Source organism: Neoarius graeffei, chromosome 18 (genome assembly GCF_027579695.1).
Source record: "Neoarius graeffei isolate fNeoGra1 chromosome 18, fNeoGra1.pri, whole genome shotgun sequence".
Taxonomy (NCBI): Eukaryota; Metazoa; Chordata; class Actinopteri; order Siluriformes; family Ariidae; genus Neoarius; species Neoarius graeffei.
In genome coordinates this window covers 66,588,728-66,600,750 of record NC_083586.1, presented here as the reverse complement: position 1 = coordinate 66,600,750, position 12,023 = coordinate 66,588,728, and the positions used below count along the sequence as shown (strand labels likewise).

Genomic DNA, 12,023 nt, shown 5'->3' with positions numbered 1-12,023 from the left:
AGCTAAATGACATTAGTAATAGAATGTTGGACATTCTTTGTTTTGGTAGTTACAGTCTTTACTATGTTGAAGCTGCCACCAGAGGGAACAATAGCACTTCACTGCATACACAGGTTGAGAGGGAAAAGTTTAGGGTGGCCATTTTGGTTTGAAAAATGGGTGGGGTTTTGTTTTCGTTTTTGCACTGTGATGGATGTTTGGGCAACAGAGTGATCTGAAACACCACACAATGATCTGTTTTGTGCAAAACGTTAGTTTGATCTGAGACATTACCATGTTACAAATTTATATATCTTTTCAGTATTATTAAATATTAAGCCTTAAGTTAGATTTAAAGACATAAACACTTCAATATAGTCAGTAACATTTTAATAAAACTTCCAGAACAGACTTCTGGTGCTTATCTAACAGTCCTAGTCCATTTGAGTGTTTATACAGCGTTTTTATTCAGCAGCTGAGGGAATTTAAGTGAGTCTTATGTATCCAAAATGCACTATGATGAATTGTCCAATCTAACAAATGCATGGAACATGAATAATTGGATTCATGAGCCCAAACGGTATCACTAAATACTCGTAATGTCTATTCTCATGTAAACCATTTCCTCAAACACTGTTCTTTGAGCCGCAGCCCATTTACAGCTTCATAACATGTTTTAGGTTTACACTGGAGCTCACTGGGGCCCCTTTTGTACAAGTGTGAAAATATATATATATATATATATATATATATATATATATATATATATATATATATATATATATATATACACAGTGGTGCTTGAAAGTTTGTGAACCCTTTAGAATTTTCTATATTTCTGCATAAAACATCAGATTTTCACACAAGTCCTAAAAGTAGATAAAGAGAACCCAGTTAAAGGGCTGATGACACGAACATGACTCTATGCAATTTCTTAAATAAACTATACAACATGGCAAACATGTTAGATTTCTGTTATAATTACGTGAAAAGAAGCTGTTGTTACGCAAATATCCAACTTTTAATTGCACAGCACAAGAAAACTGGGTCCGTGGCTCGCGGCCATGTTGTGACGTCAGCGGGAGAACACGCTGCGGTTCACTGGCTGTTCTACTCTGGTTCTACTCAATGGAAATGGCGCATGAAAACGCCGGTGAACTCTCTAGTGCTAGCTCTTCCTCTTCTGGGAGTCTAGAATTGTGTTGATCTCTTCCGAATAGAATCTATGATAGCCTACCCTCTTTACCCTTTGCCTCTCGTTGCTAGGTGGCAGTTACATGAAAGCTGCAAGCTTTCACAAGCAAATACATGACTGATATCACGCCGACTTTATGATTACATTTATGATTATCATGTAGAATCTATAGCTCTACGTACCTTTATCTTATGCCGTTTCACAACACATGTTCTGACAGGAGGACTGTCTTTGGATCCGGCATAGCTACTAGTAGACCCCCTCCGGAATACTGGCAGTGTTGCCAGATTGGGAGGTTTCCCGCCCAGTTGGGCAGTTTCAAGTGCATTTTGGTGGGTTTTGAACATATTTTGGGCTGTAAAACTTCAGCAGTATCTGGCAACAGATACTGCTGACGTTTTCCAGCCCAAAATATGTTCAAAACCCACCAAAATGCACTTGAAACCGCCCAACTGGGCAGGAAACCTCCCAATCTGGCAACACTGTGTAGGCACTGCTGATGGTAGTAACACGTTTGTGCTGAACTGAACACCCAAGAGATTCTTTTAAGCTGGGAAGGGTGTCAAAACAATCCAATTCGAAGTGTTCAGAGCACAGGACGGATGTTGGTGAGGGCTGCCACTTGTCACGAGTGCACCTGACTTGCTTCACCCACTTCGCATGCAGCTCGGGATCTCTGGGAAACTTGAATAAACTTACCCCATCCTTGTGGGTTTTGGAGCAAAAGTCGGCAACACAACGCGAAGGCATAATAACTATATATATAATAATGTATAATAATGTCTAATAAAAATACTAATAATGATGAACTGAACACCTGCCGCATCAACAACAAACTGGTAAGTTAGGAGGAAGGTTCTTTCGCTGACGTCATATAGCTCCTCCTCCTCCTTCGTCTCCTGGGTGCTGCAGCCCCATCAAATTTGCCCAAATAGCCGCGTTTTTTATCATAACTTGTAAAATAGGCGCCTTCGTGAATTAATATATAGATCATCGGGAATTACTTTTTATGTTATAAAACATCGCCAAAGATGTCAAAAACGTGTCATCAGCACTTTAAACAAATGAGACAAAAATATTATACTTGGTCATTTATTTATTGAGGAAAATGATCTAATATTACATATCTGTGAGTGGCAAAAGTATGTGAACCTTTGCTTTCAGTATCTGGTGTGACCCCCTTGTGCAGCAATAACTGCAACTAAACATTTGCGGTAACTGTTGATCAGTCCTGCACACCGGCTTGGAGGAATTTTAGCCCGTTCCTCCGTACAGAACAGCTTCAACTCTGGGATGTTGGTGGGTTTCCTCACATGAACTGCTCGCTTCAGGTCCTTCCACAACATTTCGATTGGATTAAGGTCAGGACTTTGACTTGGCCATTCCAAAACATTCACTTTATTCTTCTTTAACTATTCTTTGGTAGAACGACTTGTGTGCTTAGGGTCGTTGTCTTGCTGCATGACCCACCTTCTCTTGAGATTCAGTTCATGGACAGATGTCCTGACATTTTCCTTTAGAATTCGCTGGTATAATTCAGAATTCATTGCTCCATCAATGATGGCAAGCCGTCCTGGCCCAGATGCAGCAAAACTGGCCCAAACCATGATACTACCACCACCATGTTTCGCAGATGGGATAAGATTCTTATGCTGGAATGCAGTGTTTTCCTTTCTCCAAACATAACGCTTCTCATTTAAACCAAAAAGTTCTATTTTGGTCTCATCCGTCCACAAAACATTTTTCCAATAGCCTCCTGGCTTGTCCACGTGATCTTTAGCAAACTGCAGATGAGCAGCAATGTTCTTTTTGGAGAGCAGTGGCTTTCTCCTTGCAAGCCTGCCATGCACACCATTGTTGTTCAGTGTTCTCCTGATATTGGACTCATGAACATTAACATTAGCCAATGTGAGAGAGGCCTTCAGTTGCTTAGAAGTTACCCTGGAGTCCTTTGTGACCTCACCGACTATTATACGCCTTGTACTTGGAGTGATCTTTGTTGGTCGACCACTCCTGGGGAGGGTAACAATGGTCTTGAATTTCCTCCATTTGTACACAATCTGTCTGACTGTGGATTGGTGGAGTCCAAACTCTTTAGAGATGGTTTGTAACCTTTTCCAGCCTGATGAGCATCAACAACGCTTTTTCTGAGGTCCTCAGAAATCTCCTTTGTTCGTGCCATGATACACTTCCACAAACATGTGTTGTGAAGATCAGACTTTGATAGATCCCTGTTCTTTAAATAAAACAGGGTGCCCACTCACACCTGATTGTCATCCCATTGATTGAAAACACCTGACTCTAATTTCACCTTCAAATTAACTGCTAATCCTAGAGGTTCACATACTTTTGCCACTCACAGATATGTAATATTGGATCATTTTCCTCAATAAATAAATGACCAAGTATAATATTTTTGTCTCATTTGTTTAACTGGGTGCTCTTTATCTACTTTTAGGACTTGTGTGAAAATCTGATGATGTTTTAGGTCATATTTATGCAGAAATATAGAAAATTCTAAAGGGTTCACAAACTTTCAAGCACCACTGTGTATGTATAAATCTCCTTCTCACCCCCGGTGGTATCCATGTCATCCTCAAGCTCGGGTCCTCTACCAGAGGCCTGGGAGTTTGAGGGTTCTGCGCAGTATCTTTGATGTTCCTAGTACTGCACTCTTCTGGACTGAGGCTTCAGATGTTGTTCCTGGGATTTGCTGGAGCCACTCTCCCAGTTTGGGGGTTACTGCCCCAAGTGCCCCCACTACCATGGGGACCATGCAACCCTTGACCTTCCACATCCGTTCCAGCTGCTCTTTCAACCCTTGATACTTCTCAAGTTTCTCATGTTCCTTCTTCCTGATGTTGGCGTCAGCTGGGATCGCCACATCTATCACCACCACCCTCTTCTGCTCTTTGTCCACCACCACTATGTCCGGTTGGTTAGCCAGGATCTGTTTGTCAGTCTGGAAGCTGAAGTCCCACAGAACCTTGGCCCTGTTGTTCTCAGCCACCTTCTGTGGTATGGCCCATTGGGACTTGGGTACTTCTATTCCATACTGGTTGCAGATGTTCCTGTATACTATCCCAGCCACTTGGTTGTGCCTCTCCATGTATGCTGATCCAGCTAGCATCTTACACCCTGCTACTATGTGCTGGACTGTTTCAGGGGCTTCTTTGCACAGTCTGCATCTTGGGTCTGATCTACTCTGGTAGATCCTGGCCTCTATGGCTCTTGTGCTTATGGCCTGTTCTTGTGCTGCCATGATTAGTGCCTCTGTGCTGTCTGTCAGTCCTGCATTATCCAGCCACTGGTAGGATTTCTGCAGGACTGACAGACAGCACAGAGGCAGAAATCTCCTTTGTTCGTGCCATGATACACTTCCACAAACATGTGTTGTGAAGATCAGACTTTGATAGATCCCTGTTCTTTAAATAAAACAGGGTGCCCACTCACACCTGATTGTCATCCCATTGATTGAAAACACCTGACTCTAATTTCACCTTCAAATTAACTGCTAATCCTAGAGGTTCACATACTTTTGCCACTCACAGATATGTAATATTGGATCATTTTCCTCAATAAATAAATGACCAAGTATAATATTTTTGTCTCATTTGTTTAACTGGGTTCTCTTTATCTACTTTTAGGACTTGTGTGAAAATCTGATGCTGTTTTAGGTCATATTTATGCAGAAATATAGACAATTCTGAAGGGTTCACAAACTTTCAAGCACCACTGTGTATATATATATATATATATATATATATATATATATATATATATATATATATATAATATAATATGTGTGTGTGTGTGTGTGTGTGTGTGTGTAGGTGATCCGGTTGGAGATGACATGGCGAGTGTTGAGGAGGAACCACACTGAGAGCGCTGTGATGTTTGAGAAAACCCTGAAGCCCTTCATGAAGGCACTCAATGAGGGCGATGGTGTGTGTCTTTTAAACAAGCACAATCATTGTCATGTGACTTCAAAACTAACTTTTCATTTTATTTATTCTACAATTAGCATGAAATAGATTAGCACATTAACATTATCTAACCTTGCTAGCTAGCTATTTGTCTTAGCAATCAGTATTGTTACTGATATTACAATAACCTGCTGAATTGGCTAGCAAGCTCGCTAATACAAGGATAATTTTTATATTGTGTACCATTTTTCAATCACTATTTTATATTTTTTAGTACATCAAGTGAAAAGAAATGCAAGTTAGCATGTGATTGATCTAATTGACCTTCCAGGAGCACCCTGGTGGTTTTTATCCTAATACGTATTCAATAAATTTATATCGTGTTTATTCTTGTAATGTTACCAGTAAACTAGCTTGCTAATTTTAACAGCACTTTCCCTTCAAAAGCAGATCACACTATAATCTTATGGAAACAAATGTGTGTTGTCATGAATTTAAACCCTGATGATGTGTTCCATTGTGGTCCATCCTGGAGTCACTTGGCCACATTACAACATAATTAAAGTTCGAATAAAGCTTTTCTATAAGTGTGTGTGTGTGTGTGTGTGTGTGTAGAGTCGGTGGTGTCCGGCCCCCTGTCCCTGCCCCACATGGTGCCGTTGTTAAAGCTGATGGAGGGAGAGGATGGAGTGGAGAACAGCGAGAGAGGCTGCCAGCTCCTCTACAACATCCTACAGTCCTCACGCCATGTCGCTCATCACGCTAAAGACTACCAACAACACGCGCATGCACTGCTATCTGGTATAAACACACACACCCCACACACACATTCACACCAATGTCTTAATGTTACATCACTAATCACCATAACAACACTCAGAGACACTGCTTTTCTAATGGTTACAATCCGAGCGATGTGATTGGCTGCCTGACCTGTCCATCTCCCTCTGCAGCAGGTTGGGAGCCAATCCCGGAGCTACTGGAGGTCTTCCACACTGAGTTTGCTCTGCGTCTGTTCTGGGGTCACGCAGGAGCCGAGGCAGCTCGAAAGGAACGCTATGAAAAATTCGACAAGATCCTCACCGTCCTCTCTGACAAACTGGAGCCGGCTCAGACCTCCGAACTCTGACCTTTGAACAGGAAGCAGGAACTTAGGCTGAAAGCAATTTTCTCTGATTGGATGAAAGATATGGGAAGCTGAGGAAACTTTTCGAAAGCAGTGGGAAGGTTTTCTCTGATTGGATGGAAATTTTTGATTTTTTTTCTCTAATTAGATGGAAATATCTGGAACGAGCTAAAGTTTATTTCTGATTGGATGGAGTCCAGGGAAAGCTCTTCTCCCATTGGATGGGATCTGGTTTGAACTTGTGGAACTGACTAAAGGTTGAGTGGTAAAATCTCTTACTGGCTGTAATTTGTGGAAAGCTTTCCTCTGACTGGACAGGATTCACAGACAACATATGAAGTTTATCTGCTGTTTGCCATCAGGTCAAAATGAAAACGGGAAAATCAAAGAAAATATGATACGAGTAAAAAAAAACAACTTTTGCGATGAGCAGAAATGGACTTCAGACATCATCGTCATCATCATCATCATCATTAAAGGCCTTCAGACTCAGAGTTACCAAAGAGAAATGTTTATTTTTGGATTTAGACATGTTTACACATTCCATCGTCCACCTCTCTCTGTGTGTGTGTGTGTGTGTGTGTGTGTGTGTGTGTGTGTGTGTGTGTGTGTGTGTCCTGAACAGTGTCCGCACTTGTGCCTCCCTGTTTCTGTGAATGTTTGTTTTCTTACAATGTCAAACACTGGAAATTATACATTTCTTTTGATAATAATAATAATAATAATAAAAACCTTTCTTGTACAGTATTATACAATCCGACTGAATTGAATGTAAAAACACAAATACACTCTTTGACCTTCTCAGACAGGAAGCAGGAAGGTGGAACAGAGAGGAGCAGAGCTTGGGTAACGTCACCAATTCCCTGTGTGTGAATGTTCCCACTCACTTCCTGTCACTTTCGTTTTATGGCTTTATGACTGAACTGTGAACACACACACACACACACACACACGGTAAATACCAAAACCCAGTGACAAGATCCATTCCAGGAGCAAGGACGTGGACGCATATTCCAATCCATGCTCATCAGGAATTATCCAGAAACTGAGACATTCTGCGAATATTAAATATCTATAATCAGTAACATTCACAGTTGTATTTTAAATACAATTCCAAAAAAGCTGGAACGCTTTGTAAACTGTAAATAAAAACAGATTGTGAAGATTTGCAAATCATGGAAACTCTATATTTCATTGAAAATAGTACAAAGACAACATATCAAATGTTGAAACTGAGAAATTTTATTGTTTTTGACAAAAATATATGCTCATTTTGAATTTGATGTCAGCAACACGTTTAAAAAAAGTTGGGACAGGGGTGTGTTTACCGCTGTGTTGTATCACCTCTACTTTTAACAACACTCTGTAAACGTTTGGGAACTGAGGAGACCAAGTGCTGTAGTTTTGAAAGAGAAATGTCGTCCCATTCTTGCCTGATATACAATTTCAGCCGCTCAACAGTTCTGGTCTCCTTTGTCGTATTTTGTGCTTCATAATGCACCAAGTGTTTTAAATGGGAAACAGGTCTGGACTGCAGCAGGCCAGTTTAGCACCTGGACTCTTTTACTACAGAGCCATGCAGTTGTAATCTGTGCAGAAAGCGGTTTGGCGTTGTCCTGCTGAAAGAAGGAAGGCCTTCACTGAAAAAGATTTAGTCTGGATGGCAGCATATTGCTCTGAAACGTGTTTATATCATTCAGCATTAATGATGCCTTCCCAGATGTACAAGCTCCCCATGTCATGTGCACTAATGCCCCCTCATACCATCACAGATGCAGTAATGAAATGTTTTCACAGACGATGGTTTTCTGAAGTGTTCCTGAGCCCATACAGTGATTTCCACTACAGACACGTGTCTGCTTTTAATGCAGTGTCTCCTGAGGGCCTGAAGATCACAGGCATCCAATATCAGTTTTCAGCCTTGTCTCTTGCATACAGAGATTTCTCCAGATTCTCTGAATCTTTTAATGATATTATGGTCCACAGATGATGTGATCCACAAATTTTTTGCAGTTTTACATTGAGAATGCTTTGTTATTCTTAAATTGTTGCCCTGTTTGCCCACGCAGTCTTTCACAGAGCGGTGAACCCCGCCCCAGTCATGTTACTGACCTGTTAACAATTAACCAAATTAGTTTTTTTAGCATTACACAACTTTTTCAGTCTTTTGTTGCCCCGTCCCAACTTTTCTGAAACGTGTTGCTGACATCAAATTCAAAATGAGCATATTTTTTTCAAAAACAATAAAATTTCAACATTTGATATGTTGTATTTGTCCTATTTTCAATCAAATATCGAGTTTCCATGATTTGCGAATTATCACATTCTGTTTTTATTTATGTTTTACATAGTGTCCCAACATTTTTGGAATTGGGGTTGTATAATTCTAAAGATATCGAAGACATGTTTCACTATGGATGCTTTTTTTTTGAAAGTTGTGAAATATTAGAGGTTTTATTTTAACCATGTCGCATTAATTACACTTCTGTTTGAACTCATCTACAATCTGACCATCTCCTTTAGTGAAGTCTGTAAAAGGATGAGAGAGAATTCAATGGCATGTTCATTACAGAAGCAAAATTAAACACCACGACACATATTTAGGCCCCAAACATGACCTGACTGTTCAACTCCATGGAGAAAAAGATTACTAAACATTTTGCGATGCACAGTAAACCTCTCTGAGTTACCGCACTTCACTTCTAAATTACTTTTCACACTGTATTATTTGGGCGGCACGGTGGTGTAGTGGTTAGCGCTGTCACCTCACAGCAAGAAGGTCCTGGGTTCGAGCCCCGGGGCCGGCGAGGGCCTTTCTGTGCGGAGTTTGCATGTTCTCCCCGTGTCCGCGTGGGTTTCCTCCGGGTGCTCCGGTTTCCCCCACAGTCCAAAGACATGCAGGTTAGGTTAACTGGTGACTCTAAATTGAGCGTAGGTGTGAATGTGAGTGTGAATGGTTGTCTGTGTCTATGTGTCAGCCCTGTGATGACCTGGCGACTTGTCCAGGATGAACCCCGCCTTTCGCCCGTAGTCAGCTGGGATAGGATCCAGCTCGCCTGTGACCCTGTAGAACAGGATAAAGCGGCTACATGACAGATGGATTGTATTACAGTGGTGCTTGAAAGTTTGTGAACCCTTTAGAATTTTCTATATTTCTGCATAAATATGACCTAAAACATCATCAGATTTTCACACAAGTCCTAAAAGTAGATAAAGAGAACCCAGTTAAACAAATGAGACAAAAATATTATACTTGGTCATTTATTTATTGAGGAAAATGATCCAATATTACATATCTGTGAGTGGCAAAAGTATGTGAACTTCTAGGATTAGCAGTTAATTTGAAGGTGAAATTAGAGTCAGGTGTTTTCAATCAATGGGATGACAATCAGGTGTGAGTGGGCACCCTGTTTTATTTAAAGAACAGGGATCTATCAAAGTCTGAGCTTCACAACACACGTTTGTGGAAGTGTATCATGGCACAAACAAAGGAGATTTCTGATAGCATCTTATAGCAATCTTTCAAAATCTTTATGAAGGTACTACTGCATCTATCAGTGGCACACAAGCAAAATTTGATGTCCTAGTTGGATGTAAACAAGGCGGGCAGGAATCCCCCTGTATTTTCAATTACTGCTTTGATTACATACTAAAAGTTGCCGCACATGTGATTGATGAAGCTTTCCCTGCAGGATGGCGAATCCAGGTCGAGTGCAACATCTGTGTTCAAATAGAAAACAAAGGAGCAATGGAGGACTACATGGTATATGCTGATGATGCACTACTGGTGATTTTATATGCTGATGATGTACTACTGTTCTGTAGCACAATAGATGAGGCTGAGAGACTCTTGAATATCATTAATAGCATGTGTAAAAGATTTGGGTTGACAATCTCATCTCATCTCATTATCTGTAGCCGCTTTATCCTGTTCTACAGGGTCGCAGGCGAGCTGGATCCTATCCCAGCTGACTACGGGCGAAAGGCGGGGTTCACCCTGGACAAGTCACCAGGTCATCACAGGGCTGACACATAGACACAGACAACCATTCACACTCACATTCACACCTACGCTCAATTTAGAGTCACCAGTTAACCTAACCTGCATGTCTTTGGACTGTGGGGGAAACCGGAGCACCCGGAGGAAACCCACGCGGACACGGGGAGAACATGCAAACTCCACACAGAAAGGCCCTCACCGGCCACGGGGCTCGAACCCGGACCTTCTTGCTGTGAGGCGACAGCGCTAACCACTACACCACCGTGCCGCCTGGGTTGACAATATCATTCAAAAAGACTAAGACCCAAATCTTCAACAGTGAGGAACTTGCAAAAAAAAAAAAGAACACTCTTCAGTGTAGATGAAAACGTGATTGAGAATGTGACTACATTTATTTACTTGGGCAAGTTGATCTCAAGTGACACTAAAGTGATATCTGTAGATCTACAAATAGCAATTCAACAGCTAAATTCAATGAGTTACGTTCCGTGCTAAGTGATCACAGTATCAACATGACTACAAGAAGGAACATGCTGGAAGCCTGTGTGAGAGCTCGGCAAACCTATGGAGTGCAATCTTGGCTCCCAAAAGAAACTGAAATACATAAAATGGAAGTGTGCTGGTTCCAATGCTTAGTCTAGTTAAAGGGGGTTGGAGAAGACGCAACTCGGAGGAAGATGAATACAAGTTTGAGTATTCTAACAAAGACCTGGAAAGTATCATCAAAACCACCTCCTTACAAAACTTCATACATGCACAACATCTCAAATCTATCAGTCACGTATTGTAGGTAGAGCAGAAAACGCCACCTACACGAAGAAGCTGCTAAACCAACTAGAAAATACTACCGTGATCCGTGGATAAAATATGCAAGAATTCTCAACCTTACTATCGATGAAGTAAAGAAGTTAACATGATCTAAATTAGGGTTCACCAAGCTCGTCAATGATAAAACTAACTTGCCTCATCCACTTCAATGAAGTAAATGGAGGAGCTCACAGGTACAGGTGGGTACACACTGAATATAAAATAAGCCGATCAGATTGCACCAACAAATCCTGTATCGCAAAACAAGACAAAAGACACGCCCCTTTTCATTGCATTTCTCCTCCTGATTTACTTACTTGCAGATAATTTTTATGCGTCTATCACGAGGTGATGGAGGCATAACATTTTAGGCCCATCTGAGATTCTCTTGAGCAAGATTTCTTGAGAACAACCGGTTCAATGTTTGTAAGATTTGAGCAGAGGAACTGATTCAAACAGGATCAAGGTCATGGCAATGTCAAATGTCTGAAATAGTGTGTTTTAAGGCATGCACATTATTAATCAGAAGGGCTAGATTTTTGTAAGTAGACGCATCGAGTTCTTGATTGTTGGCGTTATTTAAAAAAAAAAAACAATACCTGAGCTCTTTTGCCCCTTTTCCACCAAAGCAGTTCCAGGGCTGGTTCGGGGCCAGTGCTTAGTTTGGAACCGGGTTTTCTGTTTCCACTGACAAAGAACTGGCTCTGGGGCCAGAAAAACCGGTTCCAGGCTAGCACCAACTCTCTGCTGGGCCAGAGGAAAGAACCGCTTACGTCAGCGGGGGGGGCGGAGTTGTTAAGCCCAACAATAATAGCAAGATCGCAAAAGATCGCCATTTTTAAGTGACGATAAGCCGCAGCTGTACAAACGCGAAGTCATCCATTATTATTATTATTGTTGTTGTTGTTGCTGCTGCTTCTCCGTGTTGTTGTTGCTACGATGTTCGCGCCAAGGTTTATACAAACGCAGCGACGTAACTGATGTATACAG

The 12,023-nt window shown here is 41.3% G+C and overlaps 1 protein-coding gene across 2 annotated transcripts in view; it reads left to right on the top strand.

The window, feature by feature from the left end:
- Positions 1 to 6,973, top strand: part of sh2d3a (SH2 domain containing 3A) — a 30,279-nt gene extending 23,306 nt beyond the window's left edge. For both annotated transcript variants that reach the window (XM_060899301.1, XM_060899302.1), the window contains 3 exons: positions 5,008 to 5,119; positions 5,716 to 5,901; positions 6,054 to 6,973. In XM_060899301.1, coding sequence (XP_060755284.1) covers positions 5,008 to 5,119; positions 5,716 to 5,901; positions 6,054 to 6,229 — 474 coding nt within the window. In that variant the 3' untranslated portion in view covers positions 6,230 to 6,973. The remainder of the gene's footprint in view (positions 1 to 5,007; positions 5,120 to 5,715; positions 5,902 to 6,053) is intronic.
- Positions 6,974 to 12,023: the final 5,050 nt, after the last annotated feature.